At 36.3% G+C, this 24,617-nt stretch overlaps 6 protein-coding genes, 1 non-coding gene and 1 pseudogene across 7 annotated transcripts; 2 read left to right on the top strand and 6 right to left on the bottom strand.

The window, feature by feature from the left end:
• Positions 1-283: 283 nt before the first annotated feature.
• LOC116121613 (pentatricopeptide repeat-containing protein At2g03880, mitochondrial-like) lies at positions 284-2,896 on the bottom strand. Its single transcript, XM_031407553.1, has one exon. It carries the CDS (start codon positions 2,892-2,894, stop codon positions 465-467), a length of 2,430 nt encoding a protein of 809 aa, XP_031263413.1. The 5' UTR covers positions 2,895-2,896; the 3' UTR covers positions 284-464.
• A 1,723-nt stretch (positions 2,897-4,619) lies between these two features.
• On the top strand, positions 4,620-7,682 carry LOC116121627 (E3 ubiquitin-protein ligase At1g63170-like). The gene is made up of 5 exons (XM_031407572.1): positions 4,620-5,270; positions 5,393-5,512; positions 5,611-5,743; positions 6,338-6,502; positions 7,222-7,682. Exons 1-5 carry the CDS (start codon positions 4,738-4,740, stop codon positions 7,396-7,398), a joined length of 1,128 nt encoding a protein of 375 aa, XP_031263432.1. The 5' UTR covers positions 4,620-4,737; the 3' UTR covers positions 7,399-7,682.
• Positions 7,683-7,887: 205 nt separating this feature from the next.
• Positions 7,888-7,974, bottom strand: LOC116121708. Its single transcript, XR_004126760.1, has one exon. It is a non-coding gene; the product is annotated as a small nucleolar RNA snoR114 (small nucleolar RNA).
• Positions 7,975-8,115: 141 nt separating this feature from the next.
• LOC116121709 lies at positions 8,116-8,207 on the bottom strand (annotated as a pseudogene).
• Positions 8,208-9,854: 1,647 nt separating this feature from the next.
• On the bottom strand, positions 9,855-10,439 carry LOC116121646 (BON1-associated protein 2-like). The gene has a single exon (XM_031407589.1). It carries the CDS (start codon positions 10,437-10,439, stop codon positions 9,855-9,857), a length of 585 nt encoding a protein of 194 aa, XP_031263449.1.
• A 1,944-nt stretch (positions 10,440-12,383) lies between these two features.
• Positions 12,384-13,469, bottom strand: LOC116121677 (BON1-associated protein 2-like). Its single transcript, XM_031407615.1, has one exon. The coding sequence runs from the start codon at positions 13,321-13,323 to the stop codon at positions 12,655-12,657; it is 669 nt and encodes a 222-aa protein (XP_031263475.1). The 5' UTR covers positions 13,324-13,469; the 3' UTR covers positions 12,384-12,654.
• A 2,297-nt stretch (positions 13,470-15,766) lies between these two features.
• Positions 15,767-19,233, top strand: LOC116121636 (cell division protein FtsY homolog, chloroplastic-like). The gene is made up of 12 exons (XM_031407580.1): positions 15,767-16,090; positions 16,176-16,280; positions 16,358-16,431; positions 16,524-16,582; positions 16,781-16,818; positions 17,305-17,425; positions 17,539-17,607; positions 17,699-17,781; positions 18,187-18,255; positions 18,466-18,528; positions 18,643-18,769; positions 18,896-19,233. Exons 1-11 carry the CDS (start codon positions 15,782-15,784, stop codon positions 18,754-18,756), a joined length of 1,104 nt encoding a protein of 367 aa, XP_031263440.1. The 5' UTR covers positions 15,767-15,781; the 3' UTR covers positions 18,757-18,769; positions 18,896-19,233.
• Positions 19,234-20,986: 1,753 nt separating this feature from the next.
• On the bottom strand, positions 20,987-21,968 carry LOC116121699 (acyl-coenzyme A thioesterase 13-like). The gene is made up of 3 exons (XM_031407637.1): positions 21,668-21,968; positions 21,309-21,455; positions 20,987-21,186 (listed from the first exon to the last, which is right to left on the bottom strand). Exons 1-3 carry the CDS (start codon positions 21,893-21,895, stop codon positions 21,043-21,045), a joined length of 519 nt encoding a protein of 172 aa, XP_031263497.1. The 5' UTR covers positions 21,896-21,968; the 3' UTR covers positions 20,987-21,042.
• Positions 21,969-24,617: the final 2,649 nt, after the last annotated feature.

Raw genomic sequence — 24,617 nt, 5'->3', positions numbered from 1 at the left:
AACCCACTTAAATTGTAAAAACTTTTAATTTAATAAGGATGCAATGTTGAGATCATTATGGTTGTTGAAAGGAATCCATCAAGTAATCACTCGAGCTGGTTTCATACCTTTATCAGCCTTTAATATCAAAGAAATAAACACGCAAGCTTTGAAATGACTGGCATCGGATATTCTAGGTAAATCCAATTTTTCTTTTTTCTTTTTCATATATAAGCAGTATTGATTATTGAAGATATTTTCCACTATATATTATGGATTGATGTCTAATAATATTGACCTATAGATAAAGAAGAAACAGAAAGAATGTACATGTTTCTTATCATGAGAAATTCTAAAGCTTTGAAATGCCGCTGAATTTTGAAAAAATTTGCAGAACCATTGACAGCCACTGAGCCGGCATCTGATTTCGCGTCTCTTGAAGAGAAACTAACACATTAAATGCTTTGTGGAACAAGATTTATTTTCTACCAATAGTCTCCACACGAACATTTTCCTTCTTGGAAATGGTGAAAACGGTTTGAATCCCTCAAGATAATGTGCCGAAGATAAACTCCTGATATGTATTTCATTGCAGTATGGCAATCACCACAAACCCGGAGATTCTTAAATATACGAATTGGTACTCCCTGAGGTACTGTCAGAAGTGCAAAAGCAATGGCCAACTTTTCACTGTGATATGCCAAACCAAGCTCCTTGCTCTCTTTATCCATATCATGAAGTGCAAAATTCATGTCTGGCACATAACCAGCTTCCTTGATCAATAACATGATCTCATCAATCTTGGAATAAATCTGAGCTGTCATTGTATGGTCTCTATCTTCCGATGTGAAGGTGTGCACTCGGCTGTTCATTTCAACCCAACTACACCCTGGTTCCTTAGTTATTCCCTTTGATTTCATTAACTTTCGAATTTTTGCAGCATCGTCCCATTTACCTGCTGCTGAATACATATTAGATAACAGAACATATGGCATAGCATTCATGGGTTCTAATTGAAAGAGTTTTCTTGCTGCTCTCTCTCCCAATTCCAAGTTCCCATGTACTCTACATGCAGATAGGAGTGCCTTCCATACAGTTGCATCCGGTTCTACAACCATCTGATCAAGTAATTCCTTGGCTTCATCGAGTTTACCTGACCGCCCCAAGAGATCAATCATGCATGCGTAGTGTTCGGGACCTGGTCTGATACCATAAACATTTTCCATTGACTCAAAATATTGCCGGGCATTATCCACTAGACCAGCATGGCTGCAAGCAAATAGTAAGCCAATAAAAGTAATGAAGTCTGGCTTTGTGCCACTAGCAAGCATCTGATGATAAAATTGTAAGGAATCCTTTCCTTTTCCATTTTGTGCATAACCAACTATTAGAGCTGTCCAAGTAATAACATCCCGAACTTTCATAGAGTCAAATACACGATTGGCATCTTCTATGCATCCACACTTAGCATACATCATTACAAGGGAATTATCCACAGATAAAGAAGATCCAAGGCCAGATTTCAGAAAGGTAGCATGAACTTGTCTCCCAAATTCCAAAACTGTCAGTTCTCCACAAGAACTCAAAATGCTGGCAACAACAATTTCATCTGGACAAATACCTGTGATTTTCATGTCACAGAAATATTTGAGGGCTTCTTCATAATAGCCATTGTGTGCATATCCTGTGACCAAGGATGTCCAGGAGATTACATCCTTGTTGTGCATATGGTTAAACAACTTAACCGCACAATCTAATCTCCTCAACTTAGCATACATGTCAAGAAGTGCATTTTTCACCAGCTTGTAATCCTCAAATCCGGTTTTCACGATCAAACAATGGACAGACACTGCATTTTGCTTATCCATATTGGAGGCAAAACAGTTTAAAACAGAAGGGAAAGTGAAATCATCAATCTTCATTTCTCTTGAATGCATTTTCTTGAACAAAGATAGAGCTTCCTGTTGGAACCCCTGCTTCACGCACCCAACTATCATGGAATTCCAAGAAACCACATCATCAACGTCCATGCCCACTAACAACTTTCTTGCGCTATTCAAATCCCTACATTTAGCATACATATCAACCAATGCACTCTGAACAAAAATGTTAGCTCCAAAACCACTCTTAACTATACACACATGCACCTGTCCTCCAAATTCACAGGCTGAAACAGCTGCACAAGCAGTCAATATACTAGGGAAAGTGTATTGATTACACTCAACTCCTTCAGCTTTCATGTCCCGGAAACACTCAATTGCTTTGAACCCATAACCGTTTTGAGAATACCCAGTTACCATGGTTGTCCAGGTCACATGATTTTTCCCTTCAGGCATCATTTTAAAGAGACACTCGGCTTCCAAAATGCACTTGCACTTCGCATACATGTCAACAAGACCAGTAACAACAAAAACATTAGAGTCAAAACAAGTCTTTATAACATACCCATGAATCTGCTCTCCTCTTTGAAGCAAACCCTTTGAAGAGCATAACCTAAGAACACTACCCATTGTGTACTGGCTAGGCTTTTGTCCCTCAATCAGCATTTTCCAGAAGAATTCAAATGCTTTAATATCACATCCGTATTGACAATACCCAGAAATGAGAGAAGACCAAGTGACGGATTTCTTTAATGGGGTGTCATTAAATAGATTTTTAGCTTCGGTTAATCTTCCTGAATTGGCATAACCAGCAATCATTGTGTTCCAGGTAAATTCATCTCTATCAGACATTTTGTCAAACAGTTCTCTTGCTTCATCGATTCGACCCGATTTAGACAAATCATTCAATACCCGGTTCAATTCAAAGGTAGAACGAGTGTTACTTGCAACATTGTAGACAAAACGATGTAATTCAAAGCGCTTGGTTTGAGAGTAATAAGACAAATTAAGAAATTTGAAATTCAATTTGAACATAACCGCTACTTTTTACTCGAGGGTTAAGAAAAGAAAAAATCAGGGAGAGTAATATCCAAAAATGTGGGTCCGTGTGTCTCAGAGAAGTGAATTCACATAAAGGCCTTAGTTTTGAAGCAACTTGGCGGGAATGAGTCGGGTCAATTCGAATACAGTTGTCGATTTTCGGCATTACATCCAATTGGGTAACCTGTTGTTGCCGTACATAATTGTTTTCAAAATTTTAAATTATGTTTTGGCATTTTGTTATTTGGATATTTGATATTAACCCTCCTGTTCCTGTCACCCCCGTTCACACCCATTCACTCTTTGTTCTCTAATTACTTACTCACCTAGCCTATCTTATATACTCGCTCCCAAGTTGCGCGTCTCATCACGTTCCAAAATTAGAAATAATACTAGTTTACTAATAGGGGGCTTGGCTGCGGGTCATGTAAGATTATTGGGTTAAATCACTTATATTATTTGATTATTATATTTAGTTGTCAAAATAATATAAAATATCGATAATCTTTAAATATCAATAGTAGTTACTGTTGATAATATCAGAGGTAATCTGATTACCTTCATTTTCTTAGGTATTGTAAGATTACTTGGATAATTTTTTTTTTTGTTATAATTTTATCCTTTATTAATATATTTTTAGGACAATAATGCCCTTATTTTTAAATTTATTTACATGAATCTTGCTTTTACCATTTCACCTCAATTAATTAACTTTTTTGACAAAATTACTTTTAAAATCAAAACAAATTTTAGTTTACCCAAGCCACCACCCCTACCCACCTCCTGCCACCAGTTGAACCACCGTTGACTGTCGTAAAAAGTTGTCGGAAGTCACTTGGACTCGTCATGAGAAGCTCACCGTGACCAAGAGGCCCCGATATGGCCATTTTTGGCCATATCGAGAGCAAATCTAGCTAGATGCCAAATTGATGGGTTTGGCCGTTAACATTCCCTGAACCAAACGCATCCTTGATACTAATATTTTAAGAGATTTACTTCCTTTCACAATCCTTTTTATATTTAATATATATACCTTTATTAATAAATTATATTATGTAGTTGATAAAAATCCCCATAACAATACCAAAAAACATGTAAAAATCTTTATAAAAGTATCGAATTTTTTGATAAAATACTTGATATTTTCTAATAACATATAAATAAATCCTATTTTTTTTTTTTTTTCATGATAGAGACTGTCCGAGTCAGTTTGCGCACATCTCAACTATTCTCTTGAAACCTTATAATTACCGTCAGGTATAAGCTTTAGATATCACCCCTATTAGGGGCTATGGGGACTTAAACTCGAAATACCATATAAATTCATATTCTTATTTGCTGTTTTATCATTAGATCATCCAGTGATTGTTTTTTTTTTAATTTTTTTTGACAGGGATAATTAATAATTTATTTAAAATATGATATAAATTATTAAAAAATTATAACATATTAATGTTTCATACAAAATTGGTTAGCATTTGCCTTAGAAATATGAAAATAAAATTGCTTTTATAAATTATATATATAAGTTTGTTATTTTATAAAAAAAAAAAAGGTAAAGGGAAAGAAGTCTGTGAGAGTAAAATATTATAGTGGGTTAACAAGCAAGCGCGAGTAGAAGGTATATTAAAAAGAGCATGAGGTGGGTAAAGTTGGTCCCGGGAAAAAACATAAATGACCCCGAAAATAACCCTCTTTATTTGTTATTTTCTGCGTCTAATTGAATTATATACCATCCTCTTCCTCTTCGTCTCATCTCTTCTCCTCCCACCAATTTTCAAACCAATTCATTTTCTTCTCTAAACCCTAATCCAATTTCTATCTTTCTGTTCACAATATGCACTCCCCAACTCTTCCACACGATAACCTCGACACCACACCATTTTTAACCCACTCAATTCCCGACCACCTCATCCGAAGCCGCGGCCTCCTCCGTCGTCCGCCTCCCCCTCTGCGCGGCGTCGCCGCGCGTCTCCTCAGACGCGCTAGCGGGCGTCGCATGATGCTGCGAGAGCCGTCTGTGCGCGTCAGAGAAACGGCAGCGGAACAGCTGGAAGAGCGTCAAAGCGACTGGGCCTACTCGAAGCCCATCTTAGTTCTTGACGTTATGTGGAATTTAGCATTTGTATTAATTGCTGTTGCGGTATTGGGTTTGGGTATAAACGAAAATCCTAAAGTGCCTCTAAGGTTGTGGATTGCTGGCTATGCTTTGCAATGTATGTTTCACGTTTTTTGCGTGTTTTTAGAATGTAAAAGAAGGCGTGAAGGGGAAGATTTGGTTTTTAGTGATTCGGTTTCTGGGTCCAGTAGTGAGGGTGCTGATTCTGAAGATTACGAACAAGACCACCTTCACACTGAGGATGGAACCAGGTATAACTGACAAGTTTTCTTTTCTTTTTCTTTTTAATTGTTTTCTTTCATTAATTAATTAATTCATTGTATTTTAATTAGCAAGGCTTTGTTAAATTGTCTTTTTATTTGTATGGCTGCAGTGTTGCAAAGAATTTGGAGTCTGCAAATACTATGTTTTCATTTTTATGGTGGATCATTGGGTTTTACTGGATAACTGCTAGTGCTGAATCTTTGACACGTGATTCGCCGCAGCTTTATTGGTTAGCTTTAATAGAATATTCTTTAAGTGTTTTGATTTTTGAGCTCTTTTTATTTAATTATTGATTTACGCTACTAATCAGATCGGTTTGTTTTGCAGGCTTTGTGTAATATTCCTTGCGTTTGATGTAGTCTTTGTTATGCTCTGTGTTGCGGTGGCATGTCTAATTGGTATTGCTGTTTGTTGCTGTCTTCCTTGTATACTTGGAATACTATATGCCTTGACAGAGCGGGTAATTCACTTTGAAAATTTTTAAGAGTTCTATAATTGTTTTTTTGAGTTCAAATTTTCCTGTTAAAGAGTGGCTGAATCTGTGCTTCATGAGCTAATATATTAATATATTATACTGCCCCAGATTCATGACTGTGCATATTTTACTGTTTTATGTGTCTATTTGAACATTTCATTGCCTGATTAAGAAAGAGGTGCTTGTTCTTGGAATACTAATTGCATGTTTACATTGATGTATTTGTTTAATTTGAAGTAGTGATCACCTTAATTAATTTTAGAACTTGGCATGTTTTTGGTTGGGAAGCATATATTTTTGCATGAATGATTTCAGATTACACCTTCTTACGATATTGCCATTGGCTTGGAGCATTGGGCAATTGTGTGCTTAATTAAGGCCATTTGGTAAGTCGAATCATGGGTGTGGCACGTACTTAAAATAATAGTCCTCTCTTTTAATTGCTATGCTGGTTGATTTTTTGGATTCTCCTCATTTGTTTGCCTATTGGGAATTGTTCTATTAAGTTCTATTGACCTCATCTGTTCCCCATTGTTGAATATCCCTACTTGAATTTGTCTACATTCTACCTGAAAACAGGAAGGAGCCACAGAAGAAGAGGTTGATCGATTGCCAAAGTATAAATTCCGGAGATTAGGCGATTTTCAGAAAGTTAATGGTGAAATTCAAGAATCTTTTGGTGGAATAATGATCGAGTGTGACACTGATACACCCACAGAACATGCTCTTTCCCATGAGGATGCTGTAAGTAACTTGGTGCAGTTATATATTGTTTGATAGTTTTTTCAAAGATTTTAAAATGTTTATGGAAATATCTTACCTTCTTGGTTTTGCAAAGCATGGTATTTGTGCCTATGGCTCTAGCAGCAGCTTGGCAACTCAAAACCAATAATTGCACACAACTCTTATTTTCTTTAAGGTTCCAGATTGAAATATAAATAAGTGCTATTTGATATAATTGTTGGCAGCAGACACTGTCATTTTGGGATGCTCAACAAACTGATAACAATGGCAGCACACAACAAAATATACCCAGCACATTAACCCAAAAGGACAAAATCAAAATATGAAAGGAAAAACAACGCTGGACTTTGAGGGCCAGCTCCTCCCTAATTGCTAACTTTGAGGGTGAGCTCCTCCCAAATTTCCCTATATTCTTCTCTCCTCTAATCTGCTCTCTCCCTCTCTTTTTATCCTCCAGCTCTCTCTCTCTCTCTCCCTAACTGAATTCTTTTGCTGTCCCAACCCTCATTCGCCACCTGTCCTAGCCTAAACCCATGGAAGTTTCCTGCCAACATCACCAAAATCCCCTACTTCACAACCTTATGTTTCGTACAATAGACCAGCACACTAAGGGTCTCATCAGATACCCTTTTAAGTTTTGGTGTTAATGAATGATATTCATGCCATTGGGTGGATATTTTTACCATATTTTTTACGCAAATATTTTGTGTAAATGATAGGAATGTTGCATCTGCCTTTCTGCCTATGATGATGAAACTGAACTGCGTGAGCTTCCCTGCTGTCACCATTTCCATTGTGCTTGTGTAGACAAGTGGCTATACATTAATGCAACCTGTCCTCTTTGCAAGTTCAACATTCTGAAAACTGGCAACCAAAGAGGCAGCGAAGAGGTATAGTAACTCAGGTTTTACATTTGACTGTGAATAGAGCCCTTCTTTGATGGCTGTCTATTATGCGTTAATGCATGTGGTATCTTGTTGGGAACCATGACCTCGAGTCCTGGAGGCAGCCTTATTGCAAAGTTGTGTAGTTTCAGCCTATTAGCAGGTGTTGCTTTGTTCTACTACTTCTAAGTGTTGTATGTATATTGATTATATATCTTAGTTGGTATGCTAGGTTATGAGAAAATGGTATAATTTTGTATTCATTGTAAATACTGTTATTTTCCTCTTGTATTTATGTGCGTGGTGTATTGTATCTTAATATATTGTAATTGTATACGATAAAACAAAAATTCAGTAGTAGCACTTCTGCAGTGTCTCAACTATTTATGTGCGTTATTGTATCTTCACATATTGTATGCGATAAAACAAAATTCAGTAGTAGCACTTTGCAGTGTTTCATTAACTTTTAGTCTTTTTGAAAAGAGAGGAAAAAAGAAAAGAGAGCTCAGATATGCTTTTTCTCATCAATTTGATCAGACTTTGGTGATGGACCCTACCATCACATGAGCAAGATGATCATCACAGCTCAAAGGCTGTTCGAAATTCGAACACTTTTTAAGGAGTGCATACCATACCGTACCATTCATCCACTAAACCAGTGGCGCCTGTTGGGATGCTTCCGTGTGGCTTATTATCTTCATCGGTAAGTGTTGGCATATGATAAAAGAAGAGCTGAGATGCGTGTGATCTCATTATGTAATTAGATGTTGGTGATGGACCCTACAATCAAAATAGTGCAATCATACTCACGACAACAGCTCGTCCCTGTTGAAGAATAGATTACTGCTCAACCACTAAGCCAGTGGCATAGTGCAATCAGCAATGACGGACAAAAAGGCAAGTGCTCAGATGCGCTTATTCTCATCGAGATTGGATGTTGTTGATGAACGCGGAATCCTCCTCACTGCTCAATTTTGGATGTTCGAAGTTCATTTACTCAGCCATTATACGACAAATGCTTCTTTGGTATTTTCGCTCTCTCTGAACACTGTTTTTGACCTTTTGTCCTCGTCAAAATCCTCACAGCCTAGTCTTAACACTATTTTTTTTTTTTTTTTTTTTTTTTGGGTAAATGGAAATAGTATTAAGAAAAAAAGAATGAGACCCCAAAGAGTCTCTACAAAAGTTTAAGCATCCTGGACATTCCCAGGAACAAAAAAAATACAGCATATACAAAAAGTAAAAACATCATTTACAATCCTGACTACTAGCGTACTATTTTTTCCAATAATCTCCTCGTTGAAATCCTCAAACTAATGCCTAATGTCTACTTAATTTTTGTCCAAGCCTCACTAGCGTACAATAACAAATCCTTTACATGATTCCACTTTTTATCTTATTCTTTTAAAAATGCCAAGTTATATACAACTCAAAACAATCTCTGCCAAAGGTGAAACCATAAGGTCATAACCATTGTTTTAAAACCCGACCGGTTTAATCGATTCAAACAGGAACCGGCTACGTCGGCCCTAAAATTGAGGGCTTTAGTTCACCCGGTATGACCTGCGGTTGGGTCGGGGTTGCTATAGCAAACCGCTAGTCCAACCGATTTTGGGGGAAACTGGGTGAATCAAAATTCAGATTCAAGGTGACTTTCGGCTAGTGTTCAGTGGGCAAACATGAATCAGGGTTAAGGGGTTTTGAAGGGTTGATCACGGTGAGTTGGGAGGTGGTTTTCGATTAAGTTTTAGTCGTCGAAATCATTGGAATTTGGCAAAGAAACGGTGAAACCCAGCTTCTAATTGCTAGCAATTAGGTGGGTGGAATGGCTTGGGAATTTTGGGGGGTTTTGTAGGGGAGTAGCTGGTGAGTCTAAGGGTGGTGGTAGTTAGAATTACTCGAAATGGTCGAAAATCGGCAAATGAAAGTCGATTGACGCAGTTGCCATGGCCAACGATCGATGAGTGATGAGAGGGGATAAAGAAAGGAGAGGTGGGGGTTCCCATGGTGGTGACGGGGTGATTTTGGGTGAGAAAACAGTTGGAAAAAGGGAAAAAGAGGTCGACGTCGATGTGTGCTAACGTGCGTCAGAAACAGTCACCATGCTAACGTGCACTAAAACAAAAATTTTGAATTTTTTTTATATGACACGTCACCGGTTTGATCGATGGGTCAAACTGGTCAACCTTGGACTCGGCTTTTTTGTCAGGTTTAACCTCAGGTTGGTTTTTAAAACATTGGTCATAACCATAAGCAATAAGCGGCGAGACAGAAAAAGTCATGATTAGTTCACCAATTCGAACAAATATAAAGGAAACCAATTATCGTATTTACAACAAATTCAAAGAAACCCCAATGGAATTATATGCTCAAATTGAAGTTGCCCAGTCAGCATACCACAGGAAAAAAAAAAACAAGTAAAATCTTTACTAGTATTTGAAAAAATTTCCTATCTAGACCAAAAACATTTAGTCATGATTTGGTGGCCAAACTGGAACCCCAATCACAGCTCCCTCAAATTTCCTCTCACCGATAGGGATTTCAATCATTTGCCCCGGAGAACTCTTGTATCCTGCCACCTTCAACACCGCATTGGATGAACACGCTGCATAATCAGGCACCTTGGGTTTTCCTAGCGAAGAACGCACCTGTTTTGGCATTTTAACTCTCACGGAAAGATTAATAATTCCATTCCTCTTCCCTTTTGTATCTTTTAGAATATAACTCAAGAATCGCAAATAATGCTCTGGAGTATAGTCTTCAATAATATCGGAAAGTGGTAAATTTCCGGTCCCTATTAGCCTATCACCTGAAGAAGTCTTGCATTGTACTTCCAGGGTTAGAGAAGTGGCACCCACAGGCAAAATGATCTCAAGAATTTCGTCCCATTTAGGATAACTTCCTCCAAGAGGATCGACTTTTGTCCCCCGATAGTTCCAAGGATCGACCTTGACAATCGCAAAAGCATTCTTTTTTACAGATCTGCCACCGATTCGTAGGTCTTCCGCTGACAAGACTTTGATCTCTAACGTGCGCGAAGAAGAGTTGTTCATGTTGAACTTTACAATCACAAATATGCGTGATGCAACGTAAATATATTACTCCACTCAGTCTTATTGTCGTATGAGTAGTATTATTGTTACGAAGGCGGAAAGAACGAAGTGAGAAGGATCCCAGATGGTTCAATAGAGGCCACGCGGCCCACGCCAACAACTTTAAAGAGGAACTAATTCCACACTTTCCATATTTACTTGCTTTGGAAAAGTTTTACTCAGTCTTGCCAAAATTATAATATTTTACCTAATCAATTTTTAATTTTAATATAATTATTATTTTCTTTAGAAAATATGGATTTAAAGGATTCCAATTCGTATCCTTAGTTAGTTGGATATCTGATTTCTCCATCACCTATAATATTTTAAATTTTTGATAATACATTTCAACTCAAATTTACTTATTCTTTCTACACGTTTACACCTTGTTATGCCTAAAAATAAGAGTTGACACATGCTGACATCATCTTCACCAATCATGATTTAACAGATCTCTTCACTAACCAGAATTTGACACAGCACCCAAAGATAATAAGAATATTAGCTGTCAAAACTCAAACCGCCTCAAGAATGAATTTGGTGCATGAGTTAATTTGGTAATTTAATTTAAGGATATACATAGAAGTCTTCAATGAATGGGAAGATATGAAGAATCTTCACGTCACCAGACGACTTGCAAAAACCACTCATTACCTTAAGTAAAACGGGTATAAATAGGCAGTTTCCCCCTCACAAAATAGAGGTTAGAGACACACAAATTATATAAAACAAATACCAAAAATACTATTAGAAAGAGACTGATTTAACATTCTCTATAACACAAATACTTGTAATCATAGATCCTAGATCGTGACCCTTGTAAACCTATGTAACGATCAGGAAAATAATACTTACAAATACAAATCACAATGAATGTATGAGTCGCTTATAAACATATAAACCATTATAAAAACTCTATTGTCAACTTTATTTTGCATATTTGTATGCAACTGTCATCACAGTATTTCAGACACTTTTGATAATCTGTTCTGACTTTTTAACACTTTACACGTATCAAATTATTTGTATTAAAATCAAATATCAACATTTTAATACGATCTGCTCCATTTGTATGCAATACATTTGTCATTACACAACTTATTCCGCAATGATCGGTTACTCTTTCTATATTAATAATACTAATTTATATAATTATTTTTCGTACTAGTTGGGGTTATCGACTTATTGGTTACCTATTTCATGATTAATGTTACTCAGCTAACGTGTTTTCTTTGGGCGTTATTGCCTTGCTGGCTCCAGGTCTCATTAAGATGGGATGCCACTTGTATGTGGCTTAAAGTTAGGATTACTTTTGACCGACCCATTCAAATGCACTACAGTCTGTTTGCCAGTGATTTCGTGCGAAACTAGGGTCGGTCTGTAATCTATACGAGGATGTCCTCATGAAAAACACGTTTATAAACGAAGTATAATTATTAATTTGAGGCCATTTTTTTTTTTTAAAAGAAGAATAAATATCACACGATAATCGTTATAATATTACCACAACAAAACCAATTTCACTAAACTTAAATTCGTTCAAGGGTACTTGTATAATTTTAATATCATGATCAATGTTATATAGTGAATTTCCTTAACCAAAAAAAAAAAAAAAATCAACCGATGATTATTTTCATCCTGTCGACATCATCATAAACGTAAAGGGGAATACGTCAGTCAGCTTTGACTATGTCAGTCAGTCAACATTATTTTATTTAGCATGTTATTATGACTTTGTCAACTTTCCATTTAGCATGTCATGTGTTGCAACAATACCACCACTATTACAATTCTGCATGAACACTATTCTCTAGATGCTCTCCTGTCTGGCTGTCTCTTTTCCCCTCCATTTAATTTTTTTAAATAACTGATAAAAGGTGAGAGAAAATATTTCATTGGGCCAAAGTTCATACCATCCAAACTGCATGCAATAAAACATAGGCAGCATCTATAATTAAGAATGAATTTGTTAACATAGCAGAAATCGCAAACAATTATGACACCAATTACAGATGCAGTCCAGCAATAGCTAGAATTCCTTTCTGTAAAATAATTACAATCATCAATCCTTTTGTCGAAAAATAAAAATAAATCTTTATGTTTCATATGCTGTTGTACGTATGTATGTATATAGGCCTCTCAATTTTCATAATCCCTTGGATATATCAAATAATATTTATGCACGATTTGTACCCCAAACAGGTACACCCCTCACCACTCCACCAACCGGAACTCCTAAATGTGCCTGAGATGAAAACGATGCATATCCCTGCACATTTGGCCCTGTGACCGACGATGTAAACGATGGATATCCCTGCACATTCGGCCTTGTAACCTGTAATGAACAAGACCCATATCCCTGCACTTTTTTATTTGAAGCTTGCGACGAAAACGATGGGTATTCTGTCTCCTTCAATCCTGTTTTAGACGAACTCTTTGCGTATCCTGGCGTCTTTACTCTCACTGAGACATTGATTATCCCATTCTTCTCCCACCTAGCATCCCTTAATCTATAACTCAAAAAGTGCAAATAACTCTCTGGTACATACCCTCCAGTAAAATCAGATACTGGTATCTTCGCAAATCCAATACTTCTGTTCCCTGAAGAACTCTTGGTCTGTACTTCTAAAGAGATATAGCGTGCATGCATGGGCAAGTCGATAACAAGCTTCTCGTTCCATGAAGGATACCCTCCTCCTAGCGTATCGGTTCTTGTTGTATGGCAGTTGAAAGGATCAGTTTGGACGATGACGAATGTGTTCTTTGTCACCAGTTTTTTATTAAGACGGAGATTTTCCGCAGATAAGACTGTGATTTCTACCGTGCGAGAAGACGAAGCCTCCATATTTGAACCGGTACTGTAATGCAACGTAAGCACAAAACAATATACTCGTAATTATGAGTATGTTTGGGAGATGGAATCGATGAAATCAAGTAAATAGAGGGCTTATGTGTGTGTTTAGGAAATTGAATTGATGAAATCAAGTAAATAGAGAGCTTATGCTTTTATATTGATGGCGATGGAAGGTCACCAGAAAGGCAAGAGAAATAGATACGTTGTTTCTGTAGTTCAATAATTCTGACCGTTTTAAAAGAAAAGTACTATTATGCAGCCGATCTCCTTTATACACGGTGAAATGACATATGAATGTCGTAAAAGACAGGGCAACGTAAAGTTTGACTCCACCCTCGTGGTCGTGGGTCTGTCTTACTGCGCTGTAGAAACATTTTATAATTAGAGAATTCCGGGGAAATCGTTCAGAAATTCAAACGTGGCGTGTAGATCTGTTTGGGGAAAATTCAACCAACTATCCTAGGAAGTACAATTCCAATTTCTGTTGTCCAATTTATAATTTGTAATAATATTATACTATTCCGCAGTGTACAAAATTTATTAATTTAATTTAATAATATCCATAAAGTCCAATTCCATTTATTCCTCATCTTTTATATTAACGTTAGATGCAATTTTTTTTCTTTTATAAAAAAAATTTCCCTCTCCATGGTTAAGTTTTTTTTTTTTAAAAAAAATTAAATGACTTAACTATATTATAGTATTGTATCAATATGCTATCTATATGAATTATCTAAAGATTTTATGTTTAAATCTCACAAAATGGTTGACTTATTTACATATTAAATTTATAGGACGTTCAATAGATGTTAAGGATTAGTTGAGATTTGCCCAAACTAATCCAAAAACACTTTGATTATTAAAAAAAAAGCATTGTATCAATATCTAATAGTAATTTAAAATTTGTAATTTAAAATGTATAAAATACATTTTTACAATATTAATTTCATAATAGTTAAACCCATAATTTTAATTAAGTATAAAAAAAAAAAAAAAGAGTAATGCTGCACGTTACGGGTCTTTCCTGTGTTTGGCGGCTAATCACTAGTGTATTCATTTAGACTCGTTACTCTTGAGTCACGATCGGGTTTCCTTGCCGCACCGTGTTGGGTGGAACAATCCATAGGAAAAAATATTTATTATTTCTTAACTAACCTTTTGATTTGATCAACAACCGAACCAATAACTCTTTGATTGTCCTATGGGTAATGGGCCTACATTATAAAATCTTCTAAGTATGCGACCGAAGAGAAGCATCATCACCACTTCGCAATTGCAAACGTATTACATAATAAATTGAAAGAAAAGCAGCTGTTGCATATAAATATAATACGCGACTGACTAAGTCAATGGTGGTTGGATTTGGATAAAATAAGCAGCATGTGGCTTCAACACCACTAGCGCAAGTGCGTGATTTGTTTAAGAGTAATGTTACAGTCATTGATGGTAGTACATCAAATTTATAAATCGAATAATGTAATAAAATCTTGATCGTTGATTAATGTTAAATTTAAATTAATCAACGATTAGAATTTTATTGCGTCATTCAATGTATTACCGTGAGTATTATTTTCCTTTTGTTTAATTATTCCTAGTCTACTGAAAGAAGTCTGCGGGTGAGTTTCCGCATGTTTCATTAATTTCTGGGCAACTCTCAAACATGTGGCTGGAATCTTCCATACACAGGAATTTCATCTCACATTGAAAGTTTCCTCCATTTCATCATCAATTAAGGTAAATCTACTTTGCTGGTAAAACACTCCTGCCATGTTCCTTCTTGACTCTTGCTGACCAGCATCTATTGTTACTTACAGTTTTTCCGGATAAAGGAAAGAGTAATGCTACAGTCACCGATGGTAGTGCATCGAATTTATGCATCGAATGACGTGATAAAATCTTGACTGTTTATTGATATTAAATTAAAATTAATCAATGGTCAAGATTTTATCACGTTATTCGGTATATAAATTCGGTACACTATCATCGGTGGCTTTATTATTTTCCTAAAGGAAATATCATTGCAAAAACTGAGCAGCCCACTGCTGCAGGAAAGACATATGTAAGAGCTACAGAATTATACACAGATCAACACGGATAGTTGAATCTTCAAGATCAAGACGACCAACTCAAGTACAGTTTTAATTTCTGGTACAAGAAGAAGAACTGAATTAATTTCTCTTCTTCCAAATTTATAGTTATACCAAAATATAATCAGATTTCAAGAAGATAATTAACAACTTAATATTCCAATTTAGTTTTGCTAAAAAATTTCAATAAAAAAAATCTGGGACTATCTATCTTTTAAGATGATTAGACTCTGTTGTCTACTGACACTGACATTGAAACTTGAGAGTAATCTTAAAAACGGTTTCGTTTTATTAAGGGTGGAAAAACGACATCGTTCCAAATCATATTATCCAGTGACTGACACTTCTTTCGGAAGAGAGAAATGGCTTCAACTACACATCTCTCGCTCATCTCTAAACTTTCACAACCACACCATGGCTTCGTCATCCCTCAAACACGAATCTCTCCTCCCACTACAACTCGACCGGCAACTTACCGGTTCAAATGTTCGGCGAGTCAGACCGGATTCTTCACCCGACTGGGTCGGTTGATTAAGGAGAAAGCAAAGAGTGATGTGGAAAAGATATTTTCTGGATTCTCCAAAACCAGAGACAACCTCGCCGTAATTGACGAGCTCCTGCTTTACTGGAACCTCGCTGACACGGACCGAGTCCTCGACGAACTCGAAGAGGTTTCAATTTTGTTCCACTTTATCGTTTTCTCCTCAAATTTCTTTTTCGGGAAAAGAAAGTGAATTACTTGTTTCTGAGTTGTAGGCTTTGTTGGTTTCTGATTTTGGGCCAAGAATTACTGTTAAGATTGTGGAGAGCCTGCGAGAGGATATACTGGCAGGGAAGCTCAAGTCTGGAAGTGAAATAAAGGTATTTATATTTTATTTATATTTATTTATTATTTGCACTATCAGGCGTACTTTATTATTGTTATTATTATAAATTAGGAAGCTTTGAAGAAAAGTGTGATGGATTTTTTGACTAAGAAAGGGAACAAGACAGAGCTTCAACTTGGTTTCAGGTTCTGAATACAGTTTAGGCTTTTGTTTTTGTGTTGTTTTGTTTTGGTTATATGAAGTTGTTCTTTACTCTTTGGTACTTTTTGATGTTTAGGAAACCAGCTGTGGTCATGATTGTTGGGGTTAATGGAGGTGGAAAGACTACATCACTCGGTGAGTCACAATATAGATTGCTATTCAAATAGAAATTTTAAAACTAGTTGAAATATGCAGTTTCTTGTAATCTTTCTTCTATGAAATATGCAACTTTTGTAGAGTAGGGATAGGGATTGCTATATTTTCTGTGTTAGCAAGCAAATTATGCCTTATTTTCTATAACAAGAAAATGATGATCTGACCAACCCCTTGCAGGAAAGCTGGCTTATAGATTAAAGAATGAAGGGGCAAAGGTGAGATGTTATTGCTTGGCATTGCTTCTATTGCAGTTTGATAAATCTATCCAAATCGTGCATGAGAAAAAAGAAAAAATCTAGAATTTCATCTGCAATAACGAAGTTCTTATAACTCCTCCTCTTGATGTTCTTGTATGGACCTAGTATAGTAGGAAAATAGTTTTTGTCAACCACTTGAAGTCATAGAACTGTTATGGTGCGGAGATTAATGTTCTTGACATCAAACCTTTAAGATTATATTTCCAAGTATATCAGGAAAATACATTATGTTTTCAGAGTCTATTCTGGTATCTGATATTGCATTTGCAAAATTGGTGGATATTTGGAGCTTGTATTTTGGCAGTCAGAAATAATGGAGGAACTGGATCTGAAGTCTATTTCTGAAGACCTACTATTATTTTGTTTTGTTACTTTCAAAGAGCATGTCTCAATTAAAAGTAGTGTTTGTAATCTCCATCACCTTATGGTTTAGAACTCTGCCAGATATTGATGGCAGCAGGAGACACATTTAGAGCAGCTGCTAGCGATCAACTTGAGATATGGGCTGAGAGGACTGGCTGTGAGATTGTTGTGGCTGAAAAAGAAAACGCTAAAGCATCATCAGGTAGGAAAAAAATGTCTAGTGGAATCTTGTTGCTTTTATTCTTATAGTGGCATCGAAAAATCTCGGACATGGTGTAATTACTAACATATAATCTTAAAGTGCTTCCTGAATAGTTCTTTCACAGGCTGTAAAACGAGGGAAAGAACAGGGTTTTGATATTGTTTTGTGTGATACATCTGGACGTAAGTACAGAGAGGTTCCACTGTTATTCATATATACTGTTATTTGCTTCTTAGTTGGTAAATTGTAAACAGAATCTTTATTGATTATCAGGCCTCCACACTAACTATAGCCTGATGGAAGAGTTGATAGCATGTAAGAAAGCTGTGGGCAAAGTTGTTTCTGGCGCACCTAATGTAAGCTCTACTCTTTGTTACCTTAACATCTGGCATTGAAGTAATTTTGGGATATGTGGCATACAGACACATCCTGTCCAACTCAATAGATTAAACAGTGAATTTCTTGCTTTTTATTTGGCAGCTACTGTGAGTTAAATTCTGTCATTAAGGACCATCCTCTTTGGTTATCTGTTAACAGGTTTCTCAAATTATAAATAATTTAATTTCAAGCATAATCATTAATGAATCTTGGTGTTCTTTAAATCTCTATCCCATCTGGTCCATAGGATTAGTTAATGCAAGTTTTCTAATACGTTTCTGATTATTGATTTTGGATAATGCATAAATGGTTTGAATAGGAAAATTTATTCTGATTTGTGATTCAATTTGGATTTGTGTATTGCCGTTTCCTATTATTTGCAGGAGATTCTACTAGTTCTAGATGGGACCACTGGTTTGAACATGCTTCCACAAGCAAGAGAGTTTAATGAAGTAATATTCCCAACCTCTTGCCTCCTGTGTTATTTTTCCTGATTTGTAGTATACTTCACACAAACATAAAAACCATAGCCAAGATGAATTGGAGGGGAACATCCAAGTTGTTTTGTTGACAGTCTAAAAGCCTCTCACATTCTTTTCAGCTAAAAGACATATAATTAACAGCCACTTGCTAAATTGTTTGAGCAAAAACTTTTCTGACAGGTTGTAGGAATAACAGGGTTGGTTTTGACAAAGCTTGATGGTTCTGCTAGAGGTGGCTGTGTGGTAACTCCCTATCTCAACCTTCATTGTTATATGGCTATGACTGCAGTGGTTGCCAACTCCATATCTCAAATCTATGATTTTGATAATCAGTGAGATTGTATGTCCCTCATATAGGTAAGTGTGGTTGATGAGCTTGGCATCCCTGTAAAGTTTGTGGGTGTTGGTGAAGGTGTAGAGGACTTACAACCCTTTGATGCTGAAGCATTTGTGAATGCCATATTTTCATGAGACGCAAAGTGTGGTGAGTGGACTTAATCCTGACTTGACTTGAGAGCCAATTGTCACAACTTAGTTGGCCATTCGTTTTACCACAGTTTGATATGAAAATCTCAACAAGTAATGCATTTCATTGGCCTTGTGATTTCAGATCCACTGTTTTTACAGTCAACTATAAGTTTTTCGTGTAAACCGGCAGAGGCAGGCAATTAGGCGCCACACCGTTGCTAACATGGCAGCATTTGGGGTTACAAAGTGCATAACAAATTCATAACGGCGAGATTTGAGGTTGTTTTGGCGGATTTGTTAGTTGCTGGTTGAACCGGGCATGATTCTTCCCCATCTTTTTAAAGCTGATAACCTCAATATGCCCTGAGCGAAAGATAATTTTGTCTCCTCTATTACCGAGACTCATAATTGAAACTGAAATGTGGACTTATATGTGCTTCCGAAATCTTAAGTCAACATAATATGTTTCTATTTCTACCACTGGGTATTGGTTTTTGATCGTTTATTTGTTGTGCAATCGAGTGCAGTTAATATAAATATTATTCCCTACGTTTCCCTATTTTCCTACTGTCGACTCTTACCAAAATGCATATATTTTTTAATATTCAAAATTCTTTTCAAAATCAAATCTTATTCTATTCAATTCAAAACTTTAATAATTATTTTTTTTAATAAAAGTTTTAAAATTAATAAAATAATAATATTATACTTACAAAGATTTCTATACAAAGTGAGATGATAGAAAATGAATAGAATGACAAAAAATAAATGGAAGAGTATAGTATTAAATTTATTTTTTCATTTATTTTTTGTTACATCATTTTGTCTGAAGATTTTTATAAAAGTTCTTTGTAAGTGTAATAGTACTCTTAACAAAAATACTTTCATCCACTCAAGCCATTATCCCTCGCTAGCAATCACCACCGACACCAATTGTCGGTGTCATAACGACGCACGACTGGTTGAATTTGACCGATCACGTGTCGATCTGTCTGTTTCCAACTTGATTTACAACGGAGTTGGCTGAAAACGGTCAGATCTGGTTGTCAACGGTGGCATATCTTGGTCATTATTGACAGCCAAACGATCTGATAAAAAAAAGCCATATCAACGCACGATCGACTAGAGACAGTTGGTCGTGCGCCATTTCGACCATCTTCTGGTGGTGTTTAGCTGCCGGCAATGTGTGGGTGAGTAAGAGTGTTTTTGTCAATTTATAAACTCTTATGATCAGAGGCGTTTAGTTAAATTAACAAAATTATGGGTTAAAAACAATCTACATATTTAACATATGTACCAAAAACTTTTAAGAATCTTATCATATTTTCCAAAAATACTATTCAACATAGGATGTTATTCTAAAATACTAAGGCTCCGTTTGTTTCATTTTTGGGAACCAAAAAAGTTAAACAGTAAAATTGCAAAAACTCACAATATTATCCAATATTATTCAATTTTTTTAAACCCCTAAATATATTTTTTTAAAATTACAAAAACACCCCTAAACCCACATTATACCAGATTTCGATCACCACTGTCGAAAGTTGGCCATAATTTGATATAATAGCACACTACCGACTGAATCTGGTCGATAGTGCGCCGATCTAGCCTTTTCCGACCAGATCTAAGGCCAAAGATCTGGTCGTTCTTTGGTCGTAACCAGACGTCAACGACAGCCAACATATGGTCGTCGTTGACCATCAAAGACTGTCGTATCTTTGACCGTCGTTGACGAGCAAATGCGACCAGATCTGGCCTTCAGCCGTAGATCTGGCCTTTGTCGACCAGATCCACCATGGATCTGGTCGACAAAGGCCATATCGGCGCACGATCGACAAGATTCAGCCGGTCATACACCGATACGGTGACTCCGACCACCCTTCGACGCTGGTGGCCGACTGTGATTATTCAATGGGTGAGTTGGGGGTATTTTTGTTAACTTTCAAAGTTTTATTATAGAGGTGTTTAGTAAATAAACAAACATAAGAGATATTTTTATTAATTTCTAAATCCTACATCGTAATACCTGCCCGATTCAACTTTTTTTAACTTTTTTTCATAAATTTTTTTCTAAAAGATGCAAAAAAGTGAACCAAACAAAGTCTATCGCAGCGCAGCGGCCATTACTATTATTATTCCCTACCACGGGACACCAGCGCCCACTTTTACAGAAATTTAGTATAGCAGCACAAATATTAGTCTTGAGAATATGAGACTGGAATGCGGTATATATATAACACATACTATTACTTGACAATATTAAAAGTAACACGAGAAGTAGAGGAAACTTCATAACTTGGAAATGGGTGTGTTATAAAAAGTAGCACGAGAAGTACAGGCTAGCTTCCCAGAATTCTTGAATTTAAACTCAATCGCCACCACTGTCAAATTTCTTCCACTCCTCACGACAGAGCAATCAATAATCAACTCCGCCTATGTAGTTGTGCGGTGAGGTATATGTCATTGAAATGCAAAAGTAGGTCACGCATAATGTTGACAGAAAGAAATATAAGCAGACTGCAAGACAAAGGGAACTAAGTCCTAAACGAACTTACATTTTTGGGGGCAGCGGAGAGATAAGATATGCTCAATTCGCCCAGAAATATTTCCTTATCCTCTCCCACAACAGTTCTAGCACAACCAATTGCCATTCGTTCTGATAGAGCTGCAACTGCCCCTCCATGTATTCCACCGTAAAAATTCTGCAAACCCAGACACACCAACGAAAGTACAATAAAACCAAAATAATAATAAATAAGTATTATGGTCACTGGTCAGCGATAAAATCACAATTAATTTCCGTAGCTCAACATATAACTCTTTAATTTCTATCATTTTCTCAGAAACCAAACAAAGATCTGACTTCATTTTCCGAAAACATTAGATGTGATTGTGAAAAGGGGAGAGTGATTACAGCGACAGCGGGTTTGACGGTGAGATGACAAGTGATGTGGCCACGTTGGATTTGGTGAACTTTAAGATGGCCGCCAACAATATTGGAGTAGAAATCCGTTGTAGAATGATTCTCTGGAATCGTAGAAGACACTCCCACACTATTAAAGAAATCGGTGATGTATTTCACGTGCTCGGGATCTGATTCTTCAGAGACTACAGTTGTTGATGTTGTCGACGGTTCCGCCATCGCCTCTCTTTGACTCGATTCGATAAACCAATCTGTGTGGAGTGTGGTCAACTTGTCTCAACCTGTTACTTTAATTCATTACTTTTTGCTTTTAAATTGACATTGGATTTTGGACATCATATCATTGAGCAGGCTGATTTTTTTAGTACTTTCAGACTAATGGGCCTACGATACGGGCCTTCGCTACGGAATCCAGCACTTTGGGGCTAATGGGCCGTCGATACGGAATCAAACCAGATATGACCTTGTATTATACACAAAAATAATGGATCTGTTGACATCCCACTAATAAACTAAAAAAACCCCACTTTTTTTTATAAATTTTATAATGATCAACTTATCCCTATATAAATTATTAAAATTAACCTTTAATTCTTTACATATGCTTTTGACACCGCAACATTATCTCATACACTATTTTTTTTTTATGCTATTCAAATCATCTCTATAAATTTATTGTTATTTTTTCTTCAAAGTATTGATAGTTATTTTAATATATATATTTTTGGTGTTATTTCGCTATATTATGTTTGGGGATTATTGTTTCAAATTTTCAATTCAATTATCTACAATTATCCTAGCAAAACAATGGTGGGATATGTAGATAACGGCATAAGTGAAGAAATAAAATGTGAATGAGGGAATTTATAAAATTATGGGGTGTCATAACCCTCATTTCTTAAAAACCTCATTTCAAAATTTTAAAATTAATTTTTTTTTCTACATAATTTTAAAACTCCACTTGTAAAAAAAAAACACCTTATTGGGCAAAATCTGGTCATATTAATTTCTGGTCGTAAACAAAAATTAAATAAAAAAAAAAAGGAAAAAATAAACAAAATTTAGAACCCTAAAAATATGTAATAAGGTATTATTATTGTTATTACAAATATATAGAATATAGATATCCAAATATTCACAAATTTATTACGTCATTGTCTAAATTGAATCACTTTAAATCTTCTAATTTAAAAAAGGAAAAGCACCGGGTATTCTCTTTCTGGCAACCCATACAAGCATCTGTATATACACCAAAATAATATCAATCTACAAAGACACAACAAAGAAGAACATTAGCTAAAACAGAATATCAATGAAGTAAATGGTAATATAATCGTAAAATACACCAGATAATTCTGATGTCATACATTCTCCCCATCAAATGACAATTTGATTTGCTAAGAAAATCTAGAAATATAATCTTACGTATATGCACCGGTTAATCAAGGATGCTTTTGAAAAGAAGAGGAGACAAAAGTTCAACGTCATCCTCTGTGCCATATTGACCGGGAAATCCAACTCATATTATAATGACTAATGAGCATTATGAAGATAATAGTATTTACCTTGTTTTGGTAGTTATGCACAAGTAATGATTCATCTTGGATGATAGTAAAATACAGTTGTTGAGAAATTACAACTTCGGAAGAAAACTTGATTGCTGCGGCAGCTAACTGGAATGGATAAGACATTTGATTGTAGCTGCTGTCACTGTGTATGCGAAATCATTTATCCATCAGCAGGTACATATATCAACGCAACAGCCAACACGTGTAGTCTGAGGTATCCTCTTTGAACTTTGGCGCTACATGGTTCACAAATTAAGGAATACGAACAAAATCTTTGGGATGTACTCGGATGATACAAAAAGCCCATTTTAATTATGTTTGGCACCAGAAGAATTAGCTGCAGCCTGCAGTTGGGGCTCTGGTTGATTCTTGCTCGTCATCAAAAGCATATTCCAGGCGCTTTCCTACTGACAATAAAGAAGCTGAAGTTTCAAGCTTCCGGATTTTGGAGGACAGGAAAGTGTGCTTAGCACTTGATATAACCATGGAATTGACATCATTGTTTCCACAGGGCCACCACTGTTGGACTTATCCGAATTTCTTTCGGTAAAGAAGCATCATTATCATTTCCAGTTTGTCTAACAGCTGGAGATTTCCTTTTCATTATAAAGACGGTGCTTATATGTCCTTGCTAAACCTCTCAATATGGATTCTGGACTCTGGCAGGGAACATATATTCCTTCACTCTGATTTGGCGGGGTAATTGTACTTGACGCATTCTGGATATAGTATCTGTACTCGGAAATCTACGGTAGTCAAAAGAGTGCTCAAATCGTTTTGTTGGAGTGGCTCATAGTTTAAGTCCAAGATTTAATTCCTCTATACTTTCAGGGCTCTAGGGTAGCTGGTAAAGTGTGTATAATCCTGTGATCTATTAGAAGAATATCAAGTCTCTTATCATGAAAAGAGGGGGAAATATTTCCATCACAACCAGAAGCACTTGAAGGAGTACTAAATGAGAAAGGCAATGACCAGATAGTCTTTTGAAGGCAAGAAATAGATAAGGTCTCCGGACTCATGCTCAGGGGATCTTTCTTGTAAATTTGGAGATTTCACAAGGTCACCAGAAGTAGTGGTACACAACTCATTGGGCTCATAAGCAAAGTATTAAGTCTCTGGATGTCTGAGCAGTGCCACCACTTTCTTGGCACTGTTCATCGGTCAGGTCACATACAGCAGCACTTTTCTCAAATACCATTCCATTGTGGTGTTGATTGAATAAATTGCTCTTTTCCCGTAACTCTACAATCGTTTTTATCTGAGTTGTTAGATGACTCTCCCTTCCTTCTGGAACACCCAGAGTTAAATCCAGTGAACAAGTATCGGGAATTCTTTCATATCAAAACTTTGTTTCAGCACCTCAGGGTTTCTGC

The sequence above is a fragment of the Pistacia vera genome, unplaced genomic scaffold (genome assembly GCF_008641045.1).
Source record: "Pistacia vera cultivar Batoury unplaced genomic scaffold, PisVer_v2 Contig127, whole genome shotgun sequence".
NCBI classification, from domain to species: domain Eukaryota; kingdom Viridiplantae; phylum Streptophyta; class Magnoliopsida; order Sapindales; family Anacardiaceae; genus Pistacia; species Pistacia vera.
This window is presented reverse-complemented; position numbering and strand designations above follow the sequence as displayed.

Excerpts from the sequence above, each read along its gene's own strand:
- LOC116121677 (XM_031407615.1), bottom strand. The coding sequence starts at position 13,323 with ATGGAGGCTTCGTCTTCTCGCACGGTAGAAATCACAGTCTTATCTGCG.
- LOC116121613 (XM_031407553.1), bottom strand. The coding sequence starts at position 2,894 with ATGTTCAAATTGAATTTCAAATTTCTTAATTTGTCTTATTACTCTCAA.
- LOC116121699 (XM_031407637.1), bottom strand. The coding sequence starts at position 21,895 with ATGGCGGAACCGTCGACAACATCAACAACTGTAGTCTCTGAAGAATCA. Across the intron at positions 21,456-21,667 it reads CCGTCAAACCCGCTGTCGCT|AATTTTTACGGTGGAATACA; the intron begins GTAATCACTCTC and ends CTGGGTTTGCAG. Across the intron at positions 21,187-21,308 it reads TCTCCGCTGCCCCCAAAAAT|GCGGAGTTGATTATTGATTG; the intron begins GTAAGTTCGTTT and ends ACAACTACATAG.
- LOC116121627 (XM_031407572.1), top strand. The coding sequence starts at position 4,738 with ATGCACTCCCCAACTCTTCCACACGATAACCTCGACACCACACCATTT. Across the intron at positions 5,744-6,337 it reads TATATGCCTTGACAGAGCGG|GAAGGAGCCACAGAAGAAGA; the intron begins GTAATTCACTTT and ends ACCTGAAAACAG. Across the intron at positions 6,503-7,221 it reads CTCTTTCCCATGAGGATGCT|GAATGTTGCATCTGCCTTTC; the intron begins GTAAGTAACTTG and ends TGTAAATGATAG.
- LOC116121636 (XM_031407580.1), top strand. The coding sequence starts at position 15,782 with ATGGCTTCAACTACACATCTCTCGCTCATCTCTAAACTTTCACAACCA. Across the intron at positions 16,432-16,523 it reads GAGCTTCAACTTGGTTTCAG|GAAACCAGCTGTGGTCATGA; the intron begins GTTCTGAATACA and ends TTTGATGTTTAG. Across the intron at positions 18,529-18,642 it reads CTGCTAGAGGTGGCTGTGTG|GTAAGTGTGGTTGATGAGCT; the intron begins GTAACTCCCTAT and ends TCCCTCATATAG.
- LOC116121646 (XM_031407589.1), bottom strand. The coding sequence starts at position 10,439 with ATGAACAACTCTTCTTCGCGCACGTTAGAGATCAAAGTCTTGTCAGCG.